This window comes from Bombina bombina, chromosome 11, assembly GCF_027579735.1.
Source record: "Bombina bombina isolate aBomBom1 chromosome 11, aBomBom1.pri, whole genome shotgun sequence".
NCBI classification, from domain to species: domain Eukaryota; kingdom Metazoa; phylum Chordata; class Amphibia; order Anura; family Bombinatoridae; genus Bombina; species Bombina bombina.
This window is the reverse complement of record NC_069509.1, coordinates 193,628,969-193,655,725: the sequence shown is the minus strand read 5'-3', so window position 1 is coordinate 193,655,725 and position 26,757 is coordinate 193,628,969. Positions and strand designations below refer to the sequence as shown.

At 35.7% G+C, this 26,757-nt stretch overlaps 2 protein-coding genes across 2 annotated transcripts; both read right to left on the bottom strand.

The window, feature by feature from the left end:
• Window positions 1-13,477: 13,477 nt before the first annotated feature.
• LOC128642403 (hemoglobin larval subunit alpha-like) lies at window positions 13,478-15,010 on the bottom strand. Its single transcript, XM_053695167.1, has 3 exons — window positions 14,916-15,010; window positions 14,365-14,569; window positions 13,478-13,606 (listed from the first exon to the last, which is right to left on the bottom strand). The coding sequence occupies exons 1-3, from the start codon at window positions 15,008-15,010 to the stop codon at window positions 13,478-13,480; spliced, it is 429 nt and encodes a 142-aa protein (XP_053551142.1).
• Window positions 15,011-20,881: 5,871 nt separating this feature from the next.
• On the bottom strand, window positions 20,882-22,871 carry LOC128642417 (hemoglobin subunit alpha-3-like). Its single transcript, XM_053695185.1, has 3 exons — window positions 22,777-22,871; window positions 22,039-22,243; window positions 20,882-21,010 (listed from the first exon to the last, which is right to left on the bottom strand). Exons 1-3 carry the CDS (start codon window positions 22,869-22,871, stop codon window positions 20,882-20,884), a joined length of 429 nt encoding a protein of 142 aa, XP_053551160.1.
• Window positions 22,872-26,757: the final 3,886 nt, after the last annotated feature.

The window sequence follows — 26,757 nt, the reverse complement described above, 5'->3', positions numbered from 1 at the left end:
ATACACACCCCAGGCCACCCTCAGCCACAGGGTCTCAGATACACACCCTAAGCCACAGGGTCTCAAATACACACCCCAGGCCACCCTCAACCACAGGGTCTCACATACACACCCCAGGCCACTCTCAGTCACAGGGTCTCACATACACACCCCAGGCCACCCTCAGCCACAGGGTCTCACATACACACCCCAGGCCACCCTCAGCCACAGGGTCTCATATACACACCCCAGGCCACCCTAAGCCACAGGGTCTCAAATACACACCCCAGGTCACTCTTAGGTACAGGGTCTCACATGCACACCCCAGGCCACTCTCAGCCACAGGGTCTCACATACACACCCCAGGCCACTCTCAGCCACAGGGTCTCACATACACACCCCAGGCCACCCTCAGCCACAGGGTCTCACATACACACCCCAGGCCACCCTCAGCCACAGGGTCTCACATACACACCCCCAGGCCACCCTAAGCCACAGGGTCTCAAATACACACCCCAGGTCACTCTTAGGTACAGGGTCTCACATACACACCCCAGGCCACCCTCAGCCACAGGGTCTCACATACACACCCCAGGCCACCCTCAGCCACAGGGTCTCACATACACACCCCAGGCCAGCCTCAGCCACAGGGTCTCACATAGACACCCCAGGCCACTCTCAGCCACAGGGTCTCACATACACACCCCAGGCCACCCTCAGCCACAGGGTCTCACATACACACCCCAGGCCACCCTCAGCCACAGGGTCTCACATACACACCCCAGGCCACCCTAAGCCACAGGGTCTCAAATACACACCCCAGGTCACTCTTAGGTACAGGGTCTCACATACACACCCCAGGCCACCCTCAGCCACAGGGTCTCACATACACACCCCAGGCCACTCTCAGTCACAGGGTATCACATACACACCCAGGCCACCCTCAGCCACAGGGTCTCACATACACACCCCAGGCCACCCTCAGCCACAGGGTCTCACATACACACCCCAGGCCACCCTAAGCCACAGGGTCTCAAATACACACCCCAGGTCACTCTTAGGTACAGGGTCTCACATGCACACCCCAGGCCACTCTCAGCCACAGGGTCTCACATACACACCCCAGGCCACTCTCAGCCACAGGGTCTCACATACACACCCCAGGCCACCCTCAGCCACAGGGTCTCACATACACACCCCAGGCCACCCTCAGCCACAGGGTCTCACATACACACCCCCAGGCCACCCTAAGCCACAGGGTCTCAAATACACACCCCAGGTCACCCTCAGCCACAGGGTCTCACATACACACCCCAGGCCACCCTCAGCCACAGGGTCTCACATACACACCCCAGGCCACCCTCAGCCACAGGGTCTCACATACACACCCCCAGGCCACCCTAAGCCACAGGGTCTCAAATACACACCCCAGGTCACCCTCAGCCACAGGGTCTCACATACACACCCCAGGCCACCCTCAGCCACAGGGTCTCACATACACACCCCAGGCCAGCCTCAGCCACAGGGTCTCACATACACACCCCAGGCCAGCCTCAGCCACAGGGTCTCACATACACACCCCCAGGCCACCCTAAGCCACAGGGTCTCAAATACACACCCCAGGTCACCCTCAGCCACAGGGTCTCACATACACACCCCAGGCCACCCTCAGCCACAGGGTCTCACACACCCCAGGCCAGCCTCAGCCACAGGGTCTCACATACACACCCCAGGCCACCCTCAGCCACAGGGTCTCACATACACACCCCAGGCCAGCCTCAGCCACAGGGTCTCACATACACACCCCAGGCCACCCTCAGCCACAGGGTCTCACATACACACCCCAGGCCAGCCTCAGTCACAGGGTCTCACATACACACCCCAGGCCACCCTCAGTCACAGGGTCTCACATACACACCCCAGGCCACCCTCCGCCACAGGGTCTCACATAGACACCCCAGGCCACTCTCAGCCACAGGGTCTCACATACACACCCCAGGCCACCCTCAGCCACAGGGTCTCACATACACATCCCAGGCCACCCTCAGCCACAGGGTCTCACATACACACCCCCAGGTCACTCTCAGCCACAGGGTCTCACATTCACACCCCAGGCCACTCTTATGTACAGGGTCTCACGTACACACCCCAGGTCACTCTTATGTACAGGGTCTCACGTACACACCCCAGGCCACTCTTATGTACAGGGTCTCACGTACACACCCCAGGTCACTCTTAGGTACAGGGTCTCACATACACACCTCAGTCCACCCTCAGCCACAGGGTCTCACATACACACCCCAGGTCACTCTCAGGTACAGGGTCTCACATACACACCCCAGGCCACCCTCAGCCACAGGGTCACCCACACCCCAGGTCACTATCATGTACAGGTTCACTCACCCAGGTCACCCTCCGTTACAGGGTCACCCACACCCCAGGTCACTTTTATGTACAGGGTCACACACCCAGGTCACCCTCCGGTACAGGGTCACCAACACCCCAGGTCACTCTCAGGTACAGGGTCACACAACCAGGTCACCCTCCGGTACAGGGTCACCAACACCCCAGGTCACTCTCAGGTACAGGGTCACACACCCAGGTCACCCTCAGACACAGGGTCACACACCCAGGTCACCCTCAGGTACAGGGTCTCAGACACCCCAGGCCACCCTCAGCCACAGGGTCACCCACACCCCAGGTTACTCTCAGGTACAGGGTAACACACCCAGGTCACCCTCCAGTACAGGGTCACACACACACCCAGGTCACTCTCTGGTACAGGGTCACACACACACCCAGGTCACTCTAAGGTACAGGGTCACACACACACCCAGGTTACAGTCAGGCACTGGGTCACATGCACCCTTAATCACACTTAGGCAGCTGCCTAGTAAACTCTAGTGATATTTTTCTACCCCTGTGTATATACACACACACCCCAAGTCACCGTCCGTCACAGGGTCACATACACACACCCCATGTCACTCTCAGGCACAGGGTCACACACACCCCAAATCACCCTTAGGCACCTGACTAGTAAACTCTAGTGATATTTTTCTACCCCTGTGTATATATACACACACCCCAAGTCACCGTCCAGCACAGGGTCACATACACACACCCCAGGTCACTCTCAGGCACAGGGTCACACTCACCCCAAATCACCCTTAGGCACCTGACTAGTAAACTCTAGTGATATTTTTCTACCCCTGTGTATATATACACACACCCCAAGTCACCGTCCGTCACAGGGTCACATACACACACCCCAGGTCACTCTCAGGCACAGGGTCACACACACCCCAAATCACCCTTAGGCACCTGACTAGCAAACTCTAGTGATATTTTTCTACCCCTGTGAATATATACACAAACACACACTGATGGACAAAAGATTCTGGCTCCTAATTTTGGTTATCATATAATATATGTGTATATAATTTATTTATTAAAGGGATAGTAAACCCCAAAATTGTCTTTTATGATTCAGATAGAACATACAATTTTAAACAACTTTCCAATTTAATTCTATTATCAAATTTTCTTCATTCTTTTGTTATCCATTGCTGAAGGGACAGCATTGCACTACTGACAGGAAGCTGAAAATATCTATTTAGCCAATCACAAGAGACAAATGTGTGCAGGCACCAATTAGCAGCAGCTCCCACTAGTGTAGGATATGTGTGTATTCATTTTTTAACAAGGGATACTAAGAGAACGAAGCACATTTCAAAATAGAAGTGCATTTAAAAGTGTCTTAAAACGACCGGCTCTATCTAACTCCTGCAAGTTTAAGTTTGACTTTCCTATCCCTTTAATATATGCTACTGTGCAAAAGTTGTAGGCAGGTGTAAACAAATTCTGTAAAGTAAGGATGCTTTAAAAAAATAGAAATGTTAATACTGTAGTTTATGGTTATCAATTAACAAAATGCAATGTGAGCGAAGCTTTAGTGTTCATTTGGGACCAATCACATGCCTTCCTGATGTTATCGCATGATGGATAAGTATCTGTCTGTACTTCCCAGAATTGAGGAGAAAATGTATTCCGACCAAAAAACAACTCCATTTGTAGAAATGCAGCCCCAAAAACCTCCACTGTTGCTGCAGACACTTGTCCTTGAACCACTCTCCAGCCCTTCAGCGAACAAACTGCCTTCTGCTACAGCCAAATATTTTAATTTATGACACATCTGCCCAGAGCACCTGCTGTCAGTTTTCTACACCATAGTTCCTGTGTTTTTGTGAATAATTGAGTCACTTTGCCTTGTTTACATGTCAGAGGTATGTTCTTTTGGCTGCAAGTCTTCCATGAAGACCACTTCTCCAGACAGTAGATGGGTGTACCAGGGTCCCACTGATTTCTGCCAATTCTGAGCTGGTGGCATTGCTAGACATCTGATTGCGGAAGAAAGGAAGCATGATGTGTCTTTCATCTGCTGCAATTGGCCAACCACTGCGTATACGGTCCTCAATGTTGTCCGTTTCTTTGTGCTTCTTCAGAAGAGCTTGGATGGCACATCTAGAAACCCCCGGTCTGCCTTGACATTTCTGCCTGGGAGAGTCCTTTTTTATTTGATTTAAACTTTAGTCTTTTATTGAGGTTTTAAACAAATATAACACACAGGATATGTCCAGTTACAATGATACCACAATAGCAGGATATATATAATTACGATAAGAGGCATAAGCATGAGCAATAACAAGAGGTTGTAATTATACATGCCATTTCCATACCATTATAATACAATACACAAAAATAATTATGATTAATATAGAATAAAGCATAATCAGAGAGAAGATAAACACAAACTTCCCATCTATACCCTGTATCCTAATTGTTTTTGTGAGAATAATATATTCTGTAAATAATATACACAAAAAGGAATAGGATCATGAACCATGGCATATGTGAGAAAAATAAACTCATATAGAAATTAAACCTCATTTTTGTATTTTAGCAAATGTTCCCCACGTTGCTTGGGAGGTCACACTTGGACCCAAATAGTCTAGTGGCCAATGGTGAGGGAAGCTAGCCTTTGCCATGATTACTCTTGGACCTTAGACTATAAAGGGAAACATCGGCAACTGATATAATATATGAATAGTATACTAATTTAACATAGAATGTTATATCTAAACTTATGGGATTCATAAACTAGTATGACACATCAATAACGCCTTCTAAAATGATGACAATATTCAAATGTTGAATAGAAAAGAAAAACAAACTAACTTTTGGACTCTGATAGATATTATTTCTTAAAGCATTACTAAAAGTCCAAAAACTAAAAATTACAAAACAAAATGCGCATGAGCTTATCTTAATTTAAATGTGTAGTTTAGAAAGATTGTCATCCACAGCAAATATTATATTGAGGCCTATAAATAGGGCAAGTTTAAATAAATATATACAGTGGCTATTGAAAATAATAACATTTTGTTGCTTTGCAGCCTGACATAAAGACAGACACAGTTTTTGTTTATCCAGTTGTAATTTCTCAGTGCAAATTATAACATCCAAGTGAAAGATATAACACCAACATGTAAGGCAAAAATAACGACAATTCAAAAACAGAATCACTAAGTTGCAAAAAGGATCACCCTCTCCTAAAATGACTTGTAAACTCAATCAGGTGTAGCTAATCACCTTCTCAACGACACACACAAAGCCATTTGACCTTTAGCTGTGGGCATATTGATTAGCTCAGAATGAAAAGAGCTTTCCTGGAGCATCTCAGTCCCTGGTAGTATGCTGTTGGCATTTAGCGATGTCGGGCGGACATTACTCGCTACAGTGAATCATGTCCACCCGGCATTTAATAAATTGACCCCAATGTGTGGATTGAAGGCGGTTGTAGAAGCGAATAGCAGTCTGAAATTAAAGGGACACTAAACCCAAATATTTTTTCTTTCGTGATTCAGATAGAGCATGTCATTTTAAGCAACTTTCTAATTTACTCCTATTGTCAATTTTTCTTCATTCTCTTGCTATCTTTATTTGAAAATGCAGAAATGTAAGGTTAAGAGCCGGACCATTTTTGGTTCAGCACCTGGGTAGCGCTTGCTGATTGGTGGCTATATGTAGCAACCTATCAGCAAGTGCTACCCAGGTCTTGAACCAAAAATTGTCTGGCTCCTATGCTTACATTCCTGCTTTTTCAAATAAAGATAGCAAGAGAACAAATAAAATTTGATAATTGGAGTAAATTAGAAAGTTGCTTAAAATGACTGCTCTATCTGAATCATGAAAGAAAACATTTGGGTTTAGTGTCCCTTTAACTGCTTTACCTGAATGATGGGGGGGGGGGGTTATTAAAAACTCGTTGTAGGCCGCCGCCAGATTCTTAAATGGCCCAGATTAGGGCTCCAGATGAGATCAGTGAAATTGGTGCCTATAAATGCAGTATCTTATCCTAAATCCGATTCTAGGATTAATTTCTGGTGATGCCCCTCTCATTCACAAATAATTGGCGGATTATTTAACATTTTTCTGGAGCTCCTAATTTTGCCTCCAGTATGGATGCCGCCCGGACACCTCCCCCGGGAGAGACCTTTTTGATGCGGTATAACTACCTTGTGTGTTGTTGCTGGGCTTGTCATGGCGTATGACTTTTCACATTATACTACAAACTCAGCTTGTAAGCAGAGTTTGGCTGTTGCTCACCCAATTGTATTCCTCCTGTGGTTATTAAAAATGTATATCTAGATTTTTAAATTTAAACCACTAAATATATAATTCTATGTAAAAACCCACTTAACCATTACAATTAAGTTAAGTGAAATAAACACTGTAAAGGGGTCTCCATTGTTTCCAAATAATTTATTAGGAATCAATATTTTTTAATAATAAGAGAAATATTTACAGGTATATATACACATCTATTTTACAGCAAAACAGTCCAAATAATTAATACAGGGCAACTCTACCACAACCCCAGTTTGTGCAACACTGCTAAAATAATCCCAGGAATATACTTAGCCAAATTCTTTAATGTGTGCTTTCTTGCATTGTCCGATATCAGCCATTTCCATCAGGAGATGGAAGAGGGAAGAGAGAAAAGAGAGAGTGTTTCCCAAGTTTATTCTCATTTCAAAGGGGTTTGGCCTATCACATGCCAGCCAAGGTTAATGGGAGTGTCTTTAATTAAACACCTAGTTCAGAGAGAAAGGTGTAACCGGTGGGGGGGGGGGGGGGGGGGAGGGATTTTAATAACAGCTAGGTCAGTAAGCTATGTCACCACACCTCCTACACAGCTGTTTCCGTTTCAGTTAATGATTGTGTTTCAACCTACATAATACATTGATAGTCATTAGCACCTGTTTGGTATAATTGTTTAATAAAGCACCTAACTGTATGCCTAATAAAATCCCTGACTTTGTGCAAATGTACCTAGAAGAATTCATGCTGTTTTTGAAGGCAAAGGATGGTTACACAGAATACAGAATACTGTTACAACATGAGTCCCATTGGATATATAAGCTACATACAGCCGCACCAACGGGCCTCATTGAAAAAATAGAATATTCCTGCTTTCTATAAGTCAATGTGACAATTTACATCTGTTGGCTTGTGTGCATAATCCTCTAAGAGATACCCAGACATTTTCAGTTTAGTCGTATTAACATTTTAAGATCAGGTATTCAAAATGTGTATATCTCTTTAATTAGGAAAAATCACTGTTTTTCCAATTTAAATTGTTTCACAAACTTGTCTAATAGGGAATAAATGTAAATATTAGGATTTTATGCTATGACGATATTATTATATTTTATATAAATATACACAATATCATGAATGTTCTTATAAATATGCTGCAAGTAAATGTTTAGGAATAACTACTTCCCTAATTATATTACCGGTATACCCTATGAGGAAGGGAACTGAGACAGAAAGAGGAGGAGCTAATCGGAGCTACTTTAAAAGGCCGGTCTCCCACACCAATCCAGCATCTGATGAAGCCCCAGTGCCAGCCCAGAAAGGGGGAGGGGCGAAACGCGTAATGTTTGGTGATCTGTAAACCATTAAATCATATCCAGGCTGCAAAAGCTGTTCTCTGGATTATCCCGACTTTCAAGTTGCAGCTTATGTTGAGCAAAGCTCTGTGTCTAATTTGGGAGCAATCTTATTTTGCTGGAAACCTGCAACGGAACGGTTTTGACCACAAATTGGTAATCGTGAAGGTACTTTATAAAGGGATGTGTTATCTGAACACCGGATCAATAGCTACAAATCTCTGGAAAAAGTCGGCCTTTGATATTTTGGCTTGTGGAGAGTGTTGATACACTGAGGACTTCACTTTCCATCTTGGCAACTAAGTCACAAATCAAGGAACTTTGCAACATTGCTCCAACATCTTGTTTGGTTTGCTCTATATTGTTGTGAATGAATAAGTTTGAGTTTATGTATAGAGCGTGTTTTATACACTCATCTGCTCTGGTACTTGCTAAACTTTGATGTTTCTTTCCTTGTAATAGTTATATATATATTTTTTTTCCAGGCCTGGATTTGTATTTACATGTGTTTTGCAGCTTTTTGATTAGGGTGTTTTTTTCACTTATCAAGAGGTTTAATAAACAATATTTACTTTTGAACCTGAGTGCAGCCTTGTCATGCTTTCAAGAGCTTCCCTCACATCCTCCTCATGTCTGAAGCAATATATATATTTGTGTGTGTGTGGCATTGGGGTATCCAACAGTTTCTGGCTCCTAAATTTATCGCCTGGTTCCTCAGTTTTTTATAGACTGATGTAATGTAATCTATTAACTGGTTATTAAATGTGTGTGCTGTATATTACACTGATATAATGTAATCTATTAACTGGTTATTAAATGTGTGTGCTGTATATTACACTGATATAATGTAATATATTAACTGGTTATTAAATGTGTGTGCTGCATATTACACTGATATAATGTAATCTATTAACTTTTTTTAAATGTGTGTGCTGTATATTACACTGATATAATGTAATCTATTAACTGGTTATTAAATGTGTGTGCTATTTATAACATTGATATAATGTAATATATTAACTGGTTATTAAATGTGTGTGCTGTATATTACACTGATATAATGTCATCTATTAACTGGTTATTAAATGTGTGTGCTGCATATTACACTGATATAATGTAATCTATTAACTGGTTACTAAATGTATGTGCTGTATATTACACTGATATAATGTCATCTCTTAACTGGTTATTAAATGTGTGTGCTGTATATTACACTGATATAATGTAATATATTAACTGGTTACTAAATGTGTGTGCTGCATATTACACTGATATAATGTAATATATTAACTGGTTACTAAATGTGTGCGCTATATATCACACTGATATAATGTAATCTATTAACTGGTTATTAAATGTGTGTGCTGCGTATTACACTGATATAATGTAATCTATTAACTGGTTACTAAATGTGTGTGCTGTATATCACACTGATATAATGTAATCTATTAACTGGTTATTAAATGTGTGTGCTTTATATTACACTGATATAATGTAATATATTAACTGGTTACTAAATCTGTGTGCTGCATATTACACTGATATAATGTAAAATATTAACTGGTTACTAAATGTGTGCGCTGTATATCACACTGATATAATGTAATCTATTAACTGGTTATTAAATGTGTGTGCTGCGTATTACACTGATATAATGTCATCTATTAACTGGTTACTAAATGTGTGTGCTGTATATTACACTGATATAATGTAATCTATTAACTGGTTACTCAATGTGTGTGCTGTATATTACACTGATATAATGTAATCTATTAACTGGTTACTAAATGTGTGTGCTGTATATTACACTGATATAATGTAATATATTAACTGGTTATTAAATGTGCGTGCTGCATATTACACTGATATAATGTAATCTATTAACTGGTTATTAAATGTGTGTGCTGTATATTACACTGATATAATGTAATCTATTAACTGGTTACTAAATGTGTGTGCTGCATATTACACTGATATAATGTAATCTATTAACTGGTTATTAAATGTGTATGCTGTATATTACACTGATATAATGTAATTTATTACCTGGTTATTAAATGTGTGTGCTTTATATTACACTGATATAATGTAATATATTAACTGGTTACTAAATCTGTGTGCTGCATATTACACTGATATAATGTAAAATATTAACTGGTTACTAAATGTGCGCGCTGTATATCACACTGATATAATGTAATCTATTAACTGGTTATTAAATGTGTGTGCTGCGTATTACACTGATATAATGTCATCTATTAACTGGTTACTAAATGTGTGTGCTGTATATTACACTGATATAATGTAATCTATTAACTGGTTACTCAATGTGTGTGCTGTATATTACACTGATATAATGTAATCTATTAACTGGTTACCAAATGTGTGTGCTGTATATTACACTGATATAATGTAATATATTAACTGGTTATTAAATGTGCGTGCTGCATATTACACTGATATAATGTAATCTATTAACTGGTTATTAAATGTGTGTGCTGTATATTACACTGATATAATGTAATCTATTAACTGGTTACTAAATGTGTGTGCTGCATATTACACTGATATAATGTAATCTATTAACTGGTTATTAAATGTGTATGCTGTATATTACACTGATATAATGTAATATATTAACTGGTTATTAAATGTGTGTGCTGTATATTACACTGATATAATGTAATTTATTACCTGGTTATTAAATGTGTGTGCTGTATATTACACTGATATAATGTAATATATTAACTGGTTATAAAATGTGTGTGCTGTATATTACACTGATATAATGTAATTTATTACCTGGTTATTAAATGTGTGTGCTGTATATTACACTGATATAATGTAATATATTAACTGGTTATTAAATGTGTGTGCTGCATATTACACTGATATAATGTAATCTATTAACTGGTTACTAATGTGTGTGCTGTATATTACACTGATATAATGTAATCTATTACTGGTTATTAAATGTGCGTGCTGCATTTTACACTGATATAATGTAATCTATTAACTGGTTATTAAATGTGTGTGCTGTATATTACACTGATATAATGTAATCTATTAACTGGTTACTAAATGTGTGTGCTGCATATTACACTGATATAATGTAATCTATTAACTGGTTATTAAATGTGTGTGCTGTATATTACACTGATATAATGTAATCTATTTACTGGTTATTAAATGTGTGTGCTGTATATTACACTGATATAATGTAATCTATTAACTGGTTACTAAATGTGTGTGCTGTATATTACACTGATATAATGTAATCTATTAACTGGTTATTAAATGTGTGTGCTGTATATTACACTGATATAATGTAATATATTAACTGGTTACTAAATGTGTGTGCTGCATATTACACTGATATAATGTAATCTATTAACTGGTTATTAAATGTGTATGCTGTATATTACACTGATATAATGTAATATATTAACTGGTTATTAAATGTGTGTGCTGTATATTACACTGATATAATGTAATTTATTACCTGGTTATTAAATGTGTGTGCTGTATATTACACTGATATAATGTAATATATTAACTGGTTATTAAATGTGTGTGCTGTATATTACACTGATATAATGTAATTTATTACCTGGTTATTAAATGTGTGTGCTGTATATTACACTGATATAATGTAATATATTAACTGGTTATTAAATGTGTGTGCTGCATATTACACTGATATAATGTAATCTATTAACTGGTTACTAAATGTGTGTGCTGTATATTACACTGATATAATGTAATCTATTACTGGTTATTAAATGTGCGTGCTGCATATTACACTGATATAATGTAATCTATTAACTGGTTACTAAATGTGTGTGCTATATATTACACTGATATAATGTAATCTATTAACTGGTTACTCAATGTGTGTGCTGTATGATACACTGATATAATGTAATCTATTAACTGGTTACTAAATGTGTGTGCTGTATATTACACTGATATAATGTAATATATTAACTGGTTACTAAATCTGTGTGCTGTATATTACACTGATATAATGTCATCTATTAACTGGTTATTAAATGTGTGTGCTGCATATTACACTGATATAATGTAATCTATTAACTGGTTATTAAATGTGTGTGCTGCATATTACACTGAAATAATGTAATCTATTAACTGGTTATTAAATGTGTGTGCTGTATATTACACTGATATAATGTAATCTATTAACTGGTTACTAAATGTGTGTGCTGTATATTACACTGATATAATGTAATATATTAACTGGTTATTAAATGTGTGTTCTGTATATTACACTGATATAATGTAATTTATTACCTGGTTATTAAATGTGTGTGCTGTATATTACACTGATATAATGTAATATATTAACTGGTTATTAAATGTGTGTGCTGTATATTACACTGATATAATGTAATTTATTACCTGGTTATTAAATGTGTGTGCTGCATATTACACTGATATAATGTAATCTATTAACTGGTTACTAAATGTGTGTGCTGTATATTACACTGATATAATGTAATCTATTACTGGTTATTAAATGTGCGTGCTGCATATTACACTGATATAATGTAATCTATTAACTGGTTATTAAATGTGTGTGCTGTATATTACACTGTTATAATGTAATCTATTAACTGGTTACTAAATGTGTGTGCTGCATATTACACTGATATAATGTAATCTATTAACTGGTTATTAAATGTGTGTGCTGTATATTACACTGATATAATGTAATCTATTAACTGGTTATTAAATGTGTGTGCTGTATATTACACTGATATAATGTAATATATTAACTGGTTACTAAATGTGTGTGCTGTATATTACACTGATATAATGTAATATATTAACTTGTTACTAAATGCAAACTTATCTCCCCTGCTCTCTCAGTTTATAACTCCCCTAAATGTATCACCCCTGATATGTAAGCTTATGGCACCCCTAAATTAATGCCTGACACGTGTAATGAAATCTGTATTTTAACAATAGATTGATACTTTTATTCCTGCAGTGTCTTAAATGTTTTACAGAAACCCATTTCAAGTTTGTTTCTGCAGCTTTTCCCAAACAGTTTCTAAACTAGGATTTTACACCCGCTTGGGTACTTGTCCTGTCCTCTCTCTCCCTCAAGCAAACCTTTTTGTTATGCAATTTAGCGATACAACTGATTATGTTCCATAGCACCCACCTGTGCTTCTGTTCCTTCTAACTAACTGATCAATAAAGACAGAGCGCACAGGCTAAAGCACAGCTTGCATATATATACACAATATCTCTTCTATCCCCTGTACACACAGTATTACTGCTGGCTAACGTAATAGACAGCTTTATGGGAGATATTATAAAGTGTTTTTTTAGTGTAGATAAGGATGAAGTAACAAACACAGTTATAAGCTTATAACTTTATTTATATTATTGTACAAGTGGGTGACATTGAAACATCCAGTCCGGTCACTATAAACCTTCCTCAGGCTCTGGGTTTATCTGTACTTGGAGGTCAGCACAGTGGACACAGCAGAGAGGAACTTGTCCCACGCGGCCTGGGCTACAACATCAAACTCCTCTGGGAAGTGACTAGCCAGGACAACCTGAATACAGTGGGACAACAGCTGCAAGAGAAGAAGATGGGGACAGAGTTACATGGGAAGGGACCACATGGGGCAGCTACAGACTAAGCTGCTAATTAATTAAACCTCATTAACCAGAGCACAGAGTCACATAGTTCATATCAGCATATTCACACAATAAAGGTGACATTACTGTACATGACTCTATCCTATTCACATAATAAAGGTGACATTACTGTACATGACTCTATCCTATTCACATAATAAAGGTGACATCACTGTACTTGTCAATTGACTCATCCTATTCACACAATAAAGGTGACATTACTGTACTTGTCACATGACTATCCAATTCACACAATAAAAGTGACATTACTGTACATGACTCTATCCTATTCACACAATAAAGGTGACATTACTGTACATGACTCTATCCTATTCACATAATAAAGGTGACATTACTGTACATGACTCTATCCTATTCACACAATAAAGGTGACATTACTGTACATGACTCTATCCTATTCACATAATAAAGGTGACATCACTGTACTTGTCAATTGACTCATCCTATTCACACAATAAAGGTGACATTACTGTTCTTGTCGCATGACTTTATCCTATTCGCACAATAAAAGTGACATTACTGTCCTTGTCACATGACTCTAACCTGGGGTTCAGCTACTCTCTATCTTATCCTCACACATTAGAGATAAATCACATGGTATTGTATCTGTTACTGCTCCCTGTAAAATGAACCTCACATGGGACAATATCTGTGTAATAAGGTCATGTCTCACCTTGAAGTTTCCAGGGTCTACTCTCAGGTTGTAAGCGTGCAGGTCACTGATCTTAGCCAGGGCCTCATCCAAATTGTCTAGATGTTTGGCAGCTTCACCAATGGCAGACAGGACCTTCCCACCATGGGCCTGGAGATCAGCAGAGCCAGGTGTCAGGTCAAAGTGGTGAAAGTAAGTCTTGGTCTGAGGGAAGCTCTGAAATAGCCTGAGAACAAAACATCACATTGTAGTTATTAGGTGATATCACATTATGGATAATAGTTATCATGTGACATCACATTATGGGTTACAGTCATCAGGTGACATCACATTATGGATTATAGTTATCAGATGACATCACATTATGAGTTGCAGTTATCAGGTAACTTCACATTATGGGTTATAGTTATCAGGTGATCACATTATTTGTTATAGTCATAAGGTGACATCACATTATGAGTTTACTGTTATTAGGTGATATCACATTATGGGATTATAGTTATCAGGTGACCACATTATTAGTTATAAACCTTAAAAACAACCTATAAAACACAACAGACGGTTTCAGTTACCTGTCCAGAGCTTCAGCACCAATGGTGCTGACATTTGAGGAGATTTTGCCCCACAGGGACAAGATAGCGGACTTCTCAGCAGCAGACAGCGTCATCTTCCTGAGTATTGTGTGTGTGTGTCAGATGCAGATCTGAGAAGCTTGTGCTGTCTGTTGGGTTTTGGGTCATTTTATAGGGGAAGGGTCAGTTGCACTTGGCTGTGTTCCAAGCACATTGGTCACTTCTCATCTCCACCCAAATATATCAGCCCTAATTATCTGCAAATGCTGTCTCAGGACAATTATCTGTACATGCGGTCTCAGGACAATTATCCAAAGATTCAGCAAGTGCTTACTTTTTCACAGTTATTATTTTAATGATATGTCAACATTCTAATACATTTTGTAATTATGCTGGGGCACATTTAGCTGCACGAATAGTGTGTATTGTCTCCCATGAAATTCATAGGATTTTCTCGAATTCACATTATATCAATTTTAAAAAAATGTTATGCCCTTATAAGTTCCTTTTCATTAAATTAAAACCTGTGAGATTGTAACTTTATCAGCTAATGTACAACTGTAACTGGCCTCAGCAGAGGAAATAAGATAACAAGCTTTTAAATACAGGGTAACCAAGGTTCCAACATGTCTCACACGTTACTTTATGGACGCACTGGTGTGGGGCTGTATACGCTCAGCATACTATTTTAACAAAATAAATGTATTACAAATACACCTACATCATTTTAAATTTGAATGTCTCTGAACTGGTTTAAATTCGAGAACATATGAAATTCACTTTGTAAGGGAATTTTAAATGAAATGAATCCCATTGAGATTACATCTCCACTTTATTTTAATTGATACAGCTGCAAATTACTTTCCTCCAAGTCTTCCTAGTTTGAGCCCACCAATGAGTAAACTACATTGTGTTACACACTAAATTAACGCTACTTTTACACTGCTATAATGTCGTCTATTAACTGGTTACTAAATGTGTGTGCTGTATATTACACTTATATAATGTCATCTATTAACTGGTTATTAAATGTGTGTGCTGTATATTACACTGATATAATGTAATCTATTAACTGGTTATTAAATGTGTGTGCTGTATATTACACTGATATAATGTAATATATTAACTGGTTATTAAATGTGTGTGCTGCATATTACACTGATATAATGTAATATATTAACTGGTTACTAAATGTGTGTGCTGTATATTACACTGATATAATGTCATCTATTAATTGGTTACTAAATATGTGTGCTGTATATTACACTGATATAATGTCATCTATTAACTGGTTACTAAATCTGTGTGCTGTATATTACACTGATATAATGTAATCTATGAACTGGTTATTAAATGTGTGTGCTGTATATTACACTGATATAATGTAATATATTAACTGGTTATTAAATGTGTGTGATGTATATTACACTGATATAATGTAATATATTAACTGGTTATTAAATGTGTGTGCTTTATATTACACCGATTTAATGTAATCAATTAACTGGTTACTAAATATGCGTGTTGCATATTACACTGATATAATGTAATCTATTAACTGGTTCCTAAATGTGTGTGCTGTATATTACCCTGACATTATGTCATCTCTTAACAGGTTACTAAATGTGTGTGCTGTATATTATATTGATATAATGTAATCTATTAACTGTTTATTAAATGTGTGCGCTGTATATTACACTGATATAATGTAACATATTAACTGGTTACTAAATCTGTGTGCTGCATATTACACTGATTTAATGTAATCTATTTACTGGTTACTAAATGTGTGTGCTGTATATTACACTGATATAATGTCATCTTTTAACTGGTTACTAAATGTGTGCGCTGTATATTACACTGATATAATGTAACATATTAACTGGTTACTAAATCTGTGTGCTGCATATTACACTGATTTAATGTAATCTATTTACTGGTTACTAAATGTGTGTGCTGTATATTACACTGATATAATGTCATCTTTTAACTGGTTACTAAATGTGTGCGCTGTATATTACACTGATATAATGTAATTTTTTTTAACTGGTTACCAAATGTGCATGCTGCATATTACACTGATATAATGTAATCTATTAACTGGTTATTAAATGTGTGTGCTGTATATTACACTGATATAATGTCATCTATTAACTGGTTATTAAATGTGTGTGCTGTATATTACACTGATATAATGTCATCTATTAACTGGTTATTAAATGTGTGTGCTGTATAGTACACCGATATAATGTCATCTATTAACTGATTATTAAATGTGCGTGCTGTATATTACACTGATATAATGTAATCTATTAACTGGTTATTAAATGTGTGTGCTGTATATTACACTGATATAATGTCATCTATTAACTGGTTACTAAATGTGTGTGCTGTATATTACACTAATATAATGTCATCTATTAACTGGTTATTAAATGTGTGTGCTGTATATTACACTGATATCATGTAATCTATTAACTGGTTATTAAATGTGTGTGCTGTATATTACACTGATATAATGTCATCTATTAACTGGTTATTAAATGTGTGTGCAGTATATTACACTGATATAATGTAATCTATTAACTGGTTATTAAATGTGTGTGCTGTATATTACACTGATATAATGTAATCTATTAACTGGTTATTAAATGTGTGTGCTGTATATTACACTGATATAATGTAATATATTAACTGGTTACTAAATGTGCGTGCTGTATATTACACTGATATAATGTAACTATGAACTGGTTATTAAATGTGTGTGCTGTATATTACACTGATATAATGCAACTATTAACTGGTTACTAAATGTGTGTGCTGTATATTACATTGATATTATGTAATCTATTAACTGGTTACTAAATCTGTGTGCTGCATATTTCACTGATATAATGTAATCTATTTACTGGTTACTAAATGTGTGTGCTGTATATTACACTGATATTATATAATCTATTAACTGGTTACTAAATGTGTCTGCTGTATATTACACTGATATTATGTAATCTATTAACTGGTTACTAAATGTGTGTGCTGTATATTACACTGATATAATGTAATATATTAACTGGTTACTAAATGTGCGTGCTGTATATTACACTGATATAATGTAACTATTAGCTGGTTATTAAATGTGTGTGCTGTATATTACACTGATATAATGTAACTATTAACTGGTTATTAAATGTGTGTGCTGTATATTACACTGATATAATGTAATCTATTAACTGGTTACTAAATGTCTGTGTTGTATATTATACTGATATAATGTAATCTATTAAATGGTTATTAAATGTGTGTGCTGCATATTACACTGATATAATGTAATCTATTAACTGGTTACTAAATGTGTGTGCTGTATATTACACTGATATAATGTCATCCATTAACTGGTTACTAAATGTGTGTGCTGCATATTACACTGATATAATGTAATCTATTAACTGGTTACTAAATGTGCATGCTGCATATTACACTGATATAATGTAATCTATTAACTGGTTACTAAATGTGTGTGCTGTATATTACACTGATATAATGTCATCTATTAACTGGTTACTAAATGTGTGTGCTGTATATTACACTGATATAATGTCATCTATTAACTGGTTACTAAATGTGTCTGCTGCATATTACACTGATATAATGTAATCTATTAACTGGTTATTAAATGTGTGCGCTGTATATTACACTGATATAATGTAATCTATTAACTGGTTATTAAATGTGTGCGCTGTATATTACACTGATATAATGTAATCTATTAACTGCTTACTAAATGTGTGTGCTGTATATTACACTGATATAATGTAATCTATTAACTGGTTATTAAATGTGTGTGCTGTATATTACACTGATATAATGTAATCTATTAACTGGTTATTAAATGTGTGTGCTGTATATTACACTGATATAATGTAATCTATTAACTGGTTACTAAATGTGCGTGCTGTATATTACACTGATATAATGTAATCTATTAACTGGTTATTAAATGTGTGTGCTGTATATTACACTGATATTATGTAATCTATTAACTGGTTATTAAATGTGTGTGCTGTATATTATACTGATATAATGTAATCTATTAACTGCTTGCTAAATGTGTGTGCTGTATATTACACTGATATAATGTAATCTATTAACTGGTTACTAAATGTGTGTGCTGTATATTACACTGATATAATGTCATCTATTAACTGGTTACTAAATGTGTGTGCTGTATATTACACTGATATAATGTAATCTATTAACTGGTTACTAAATGTGTGTGCTGTATATTACACTGATATAATGTTATATATTAACTGGTTATTAAATGTGTGTGCTGTATATTACACTGATATAATGTAATCTATTAACTGCTTACTAAATGTGTGTGCTGTATATTACACTGATATAATGTCATCTATTAACTGGTTACTAAATGTGTGTGCTGTATATTACACTGATATAATGTAATCTATTAACTGGTTATTAAATGTGTGTGCTGTATATTACACTGATATAATGTAATATATTAACTGGTTATTAAATATGTGCGCTGTATTTTACACTGATATAATGTAATATATTAACTGGTTACTAAATGTGTATGCTGTATATTACACTGATATAATGTAATCTACTAACTGGTTATTAAATGTGTGTGCTGTATATTACACTTATATTATGTAATCTACTAACTGGTTACTAAATGTGTGTGCTGTATATTACACTGATATAATGTAATCTATTAACTGGTTACTAAATGTGTGTGCTGTATATTACACTGATATAATGTAATCTATTAACTGGTTATTAAATGTGTGTGCTGTATATTACACTTATATTATGTAATCTACTAACTGGTTACTAAATGTGTGTGCTGTATATTACACTGATATAATGTCATCTATTAACTGGTTACTAAATGTGTGTGCTGTATATTACACTGATATAATGTAATCTATTAACTGGTTACTAAATGTGTGTGCTGTATATTACACTGATATAATGTAATCTATTAACTGGTTACTAAATGTGTGTGCTGTATATTACACTGATATAACGTCATCTATTAACTGGTTATTAAATGTGTATGCTGTATATTACACTGATATAATGTAATCTATGAACTGGTTATTAAATGTGTGTGCTGTATATTACACTGATATAATGTAATATATTAACTGGTTACTAAATGTGTGTGCTGTATATTACACTAATATAATGTAATCTATTTACTAGTAACTAAATGTGTGTGCTGTATATTACACTAATATAATGTAATCTATTAACTGGTTATTAAATGTGTGTGCTGTATATTACACTGATATAATGTAATCTATTAACTGGTTACTAAATGCAAACTCATCTCCCCTGCTCTCTCAGTTTATAACTCCCCTAAATGTATCACCCCTGATATGTAAGCTTATGGCACCCCTAAATTAATGCCTGACACGTGTAATGAAATCTGTATTTTAACAATAGATTGATACTTTTATTCCTGCAGTGTCTTCAATGTTTTACAGAAAACCATTTCAAGTTTGTTTCTGCAGCTTTTCCCAAACAGTTTCTAAACTAGGATTTTACACCCGCTTGGGTACTTGTCCTGGCCTCTCTCTCCCTCAAGCAAACCTTTTTGTTATGCAATTTAGCGATACAACTGATTATGTTCCATAGCACCCACCTGTGCTTCTGTTCCTTCTAACTAACTGATCAATAAAGACAGAGCGCACAGGCTAAAGCACAGCTTGCATATATATACACAATATCTCTTCTATCCCCTGTACACACAGTATTACTGTTGGCTAATGTAATAGACACCTTTATGGGAGATATTATAAAGTGTTTTTTTAGTGTAGATAAGGATGAAGTAACAAACACAGTTATAAGCTTATAACTTTATTTATATTATTGTACAAGTGGGTGACATTGAAACATCCAGTCCGGTCACTATTAACCTTCCTCAGGCTCTGGGTTTATCTGTACTTGGAGGTCAGCACAGTGGACACAGCAGAGAGGAACTTGTCCCACGCGGCCTGGGCTACAACGTCAAACTCCTCTGGGAAGTGACTAGCCAGGACAACCTGAATACAGTGGGACAGCAGCTGCAAGAGAAGAAGATGGGGACAGAGTTACATGGCAAAGGACCATATGGGACAGGTACAGACTAAGCTGCTAATTAATTAAACCTCATTAACCAGAGCACAGAGTCACATAGCTCATATCAGCATATTCACACAATAAAGGTGACATTTTTGTACATGACTCTATCCTATTCACATAATAAAGGTGACATTACTGTACTTGTCACATGACTATCCTATTCACACAATAAAGGTGACATTACTGTACATGACTCTATCCTATTCACATAATAAAGGTGACATTACTGTACTTGTCACATGACTCTATCCTATTCACACAATAAAAGTGACATTACTGTACTTGTCACATGACTCTATCCTATTCACACAATAAAGGTGACATTACTGTACAAGACTCTATCCTATTCACACAATAAAGGTGACATTACTGTACATGACTCTATCCTATTCACATAATAAAGGTGACATTACGTACATGACTCTATCCTATTCACACAATAAAGGTGACATTACTGTACATGACTCTATCCTATTCACACAATAAAGGTGACATTACTGTACATGACTCTATCCTATTCACACAATAAAGGTGACATTACTGTACATGACTCTATCCTATTCACATAATAAAGGTGACATTACTGTACATGACTCTATCCTATTCACACAATAAAGGTGACATTACTGTACATGACTCTATTCTATTCACATAATAAAGGTGACATCACTGTACTTGTCAATTGACTCATCCTATTCACACAATAAAGGTGACATTACTGTACTTGTTACATGACTATCCTATTCACACAATAAAAGTGACATTACTGTTCTTGTCACATGACTTTATCCTATTCGCACAATAAAAGTGACATTACTGTACTTGTCACATGACTCTAACCTGGGTTTCAGCTACTCTCTATCTTATCCTCACACATTAGAGATAAATCACATGGTATTTTGTCTGTTACTGCTCCCTGTAAAATGAACCTCACATGGGACAATATCTGTGTAATAAGGTCATGTCTCACCTTGAAGTTTCCAGGGTCCACTCTCAGGTTGTAAGCGTGCAGGTCACTGATCTTAGCCAGGGCCTCATCCAAATTGTCTAGATGTTTGGTAGCTTCACCAATGGCAGACAGGACCTTCCCACCATGGGCCTGGAGATCAGCAGAGCCAGGTGTCAGGTCAAAGTGGTGAAAGTAAGTCTTGGTCTGAGGGAAGCTCTGAAATAGCCTGAAACATCACATCACATTGTAGTTATTAGGTGATATCACATTATGGATAATCGTTATCATGTGACATCACATTATGGGTTACAGTCATCAGGTGACATCACATTATGGATTATAGTTATCAGATGACATCACATTATGAGTTGCAGTTATCAGGTAACTTCACGTTATGGGTTATAGTTATCAGGTGATCACATTATTTGTTATAGTCATAAGGTGACATCACATTATGAGTTCACTGTTATTAGGTGACATCACATTATGGGTTACAGTCATCAGGTGACATCACATTATGGATTATAGTTATCAGATGACATCACATTATGAGTTGCAGTTATCAGGTAACTTCACTTTATGGGTTATAGTTATCAGGTGATCACATTATTTGTTATAGTCATAAGGTGACATCACATTATGAGTTTACTGTTATTAGGTGATATCACATTATGGGATTATAGTTATCAGGTGACCACATTATTAGTTATAAACCTTAAAAACAATAACCTATAAAACACAACAGACGGTTTCAGTTACCTGTCCAGAGCTTCAGCACCAATGGTGCTGACATTTGAGGAGATTTTGCCCCACAGGGACAAGATAGCGGACTTCTCAGCACCAGACAGCGTCATCTTCCTGAGTATTGTGTGTGTGTCAGATGCAGATCTGAGAAGCTTGTGCTGTCTGTTGGGTTTTGGGTCATTTTATAGGGGAAGGGTCAATAGCACTTGGCTGTGTTCCAAGCACATTGGTCACTTCTCATCTCCACCCAAATATATCAGCCCTAATTATCTACAAATGCTGTCTCAGGACAATTATCCAAAGATTCAGCAAGTGCTTACTTTTTCACAGTTATTATTTTAATGATATGTCAACATTCTAATACATTTTCTAATTATGCTGGGGCACATTTAGCTGCACGAATAGTGTGTATTATTTCCCATGAAATTCATAGGATTTTCTCGAATTCACATTATATCAACTTTAAAAAAAATGCTATGCCCTTATAAGTTCCTTTTCATTAAATTAAAACCTGTGAGATTGTAACTTTATCAGCTAATGTACAACTGTAACTGGCCTCAGCAGAGGAAATAAGATAACAAGCTTTTAAATACAGGGTAACCAAGGTTCCAACATGTCTCACACGTTACTTTATGGACGCACTGGTGTGGGGCTGTATACGCTCAGCATATTATTTTAACAAAATAAATTTATTACAAATACACCTACATCATTTTAAATTTGAATGTCTCTGAACTGGTTTAAATTTGAGAACCCATGAAATACACTTTGTAAGGGAATTTTAAATGAAATGAATCCCATTGAGATTACATCTCCACTTTATTTTATTTAATACAGCTGCAAATTACTTTCCTCCAAGTATTCCTAGTTTGAGCCCACCAATGAGTAAACTACATTGTGTTACACGCTAAATTAACGCTACTTTTACACTGCTATAATGTCGTCTATTAACTGGTTACTAAATGTGTGTGCTGTATATTACACTGATATAATGTCGTTTATTAACTGGTTACTAAATGTGTGTGCTGTATATTACACTGATATAATGTCATCTATTAACTGGTTACTAAATGTGTGTGCTGTATATTACACTGATATAATGTAATCTATTAACTGGTTATTAAATGTGTGTGCTGCATATTACACTGATATAATGTAATATATTAACTGGTTACTAAATGTGTGTGCTGTATATTACACTGATATAATGTTGTTTATTAACTGGTTACTAAATGTGTGTGCTGTATATTACACTGATATAATGTCATCTATTAACTGGTTACTAAATGTGTGTGCTGTATATTACACTGATATAATGTAATCTATTAACTGCTTACTAAATGTGTGTGCTGTATATTACACTGATATAATGTCATCTATTAACTGGTTACTAAATGTGCATGCTGCATATTACACTGATATAATGTAATCTATTAACTGGTTACTAAATGTGTGTGCTGCATATTACACTGATATAATGTAATATATTAACTGGTTATTATATGTGTGTGCTGTATATTACACTGATATAATGTTATATATTAACTGGTTATTAAATGTGTGTGCTGTATTTTACCCTGATATAATGTAATTTTTTTAACTGGTTACTAAATGTGTCTGCTGCATATTACACAGATATAATATAATCTATTAACTGGTTATTAAATGTGTGTGCTGTATATTACACTGATATAATGTAATCTATTAACTGGTTACTAAATGTGTGTGCTGTAAATTACACTGATATAATGTAATTTTTTTTTAACTGGTTACTAAATGTGTCTGCTGCATATTACACTGATATAATATAATCTATTAACTGGTTATTAAATCTGTGTGCTGTATATTACACTGATATAATGTAATCTATTAACTGCTTACTAAATGTGTGTGCTGCATAATATAGTAATATAATGTAATCTATTAAATGGTTACTAAATGTGTGTGCTGTATATTACACTGATATAATGTAATTTATTAACTGGTTACTAAATGTGTGTGCTGTATATTACACTGATATAATGTAATCTATTAACTGGTTACTAAATGTGTGTGCTGTATATTACACTGATATAATGTAATCTATTAACTGGTTACTAAATGTGTGTGCTGAATATCACACTGATATAATGTAATCTATTACTGGTTACTAAATCTGTGTGCTGCCTATTACACTGATATTATGTAATTTATTAACTGGTTACTAAATGTGCGTGCTGTATATTACACTGATATAATGTAATCTATTAACTGTTTATTAAATGTGTGTGCTTTATATTACACTAATATTATGTCATCTCTTAACTGGTTACTAAATGTGTGTGCTGTATATTACATTGATATAATGTAATCTATTAACTGTTTATTAAATGTGTGCGCTGTATATTACACTGATATAATGTAATTTATTAACTGGTTACTAAATGTGTGTGCTGTATATTACACTGATATAATGTAATCTATTAACTGCTTACTAAATGTGTGTGCTGCATATTACACTAATATAATGTAATCTATTAACTGGTTACTAAATGTGTGTGCTGTATATTACACTGATATAATGTAATTTTTTTTAACTGGTTACTAAATGTGTCTGCTGCATATTACACTGATATAATATAATCTATTAACTGGTTATTAAATCTGTATGCTGTATATTACACTGATATAATGTAATCTATTAACTGCTTACTAAATGTGTGTGCTGCATATTATAGTAATATAATGTAATCTATTAAATGGTTACTAAATGTGTGTGCTGTATATTACACTGATATAATGTAATTTATTAACTGGTTACTAAATGTGTGTGCTGTATATTACACTGATATAATGTAATCTATTAACTGGTTACTAAATGTGTGTGCTGTATATTACACTGATATAATGTAATCTATTAACTGGTTACTAAATGTGTGTGCTGTATATTACACTGATATAATGTAATCTATTACTGGTTACTAAATCTGTGTGCTGCCTATTACACTGATATTATGTAATTTATTAACTGGTTACTAAATGTGCGTGCTGTATATTACACTGATATCATGTAATCTATTAACTGTTTATTAAATGTGTGTGCTGTATATTACACTAATATTATGTCATCTCTTAACTGGTTACTAAATGTGTGTGCTGTATATTACATTGATATAATGTAATCTATTAACTGTTTATTAAATGTGTGCGCTGTATATTACACTGATATAATGTAATCTATTAACTGTTTATTAAATGTGTGCGCTGTATATTACACTGATATAATGTCATCTATTAACTGGTTACGAAATGTGTGTGCTGTATATTACATTGATATAATGTAAGATATTAATTGGTTACTAAATGTGTGTGCTTTATATTACACTGATTTAATGTAAGATATTAACTGGTTACTAAATGTGTGCGCTGAATATTACACTGATATAATGTAATCTATTAACTGGTTATTAAATGTGTGTGCTTTATATTACACTGATATAATGTCATCTATTAACTGATTATTAAATGTGTGTGCTGTATATTACACCGATTTAATGTAATCAATTAACTGGTTACTAAATAGGCGTGTTGCATATTACACTGATATAATGTGATCTATTAACTGGTTACTAAATGTGTGTGCTGTATATTACACTGATATAATGTCAATCTCTTAACTGGTCACTAAATGTGTGTGCTGCATATTACACTGATATAATGTAATGTATTAACTGGTTACTAATTGTGTCTGCTGCATATTACACTGATATAATGTAATTTATTAACTGGTTACTAAATGTGTGTGCTGTATATTGCACTGATATAATGTCATCTCTTAACTGGTCACTAAATGTGTGTACTGCATATTACACTGATATAATGTAATCTATTATCTGGTTATTATATGTGTGCGCTGTATATTACACTGATATAATGTAATTTTTTTAACTGGTTACTAAATGTGTCTGCTGTATATTACACTGATATAATGTAACTATTAACTGGTTACTAAATGTA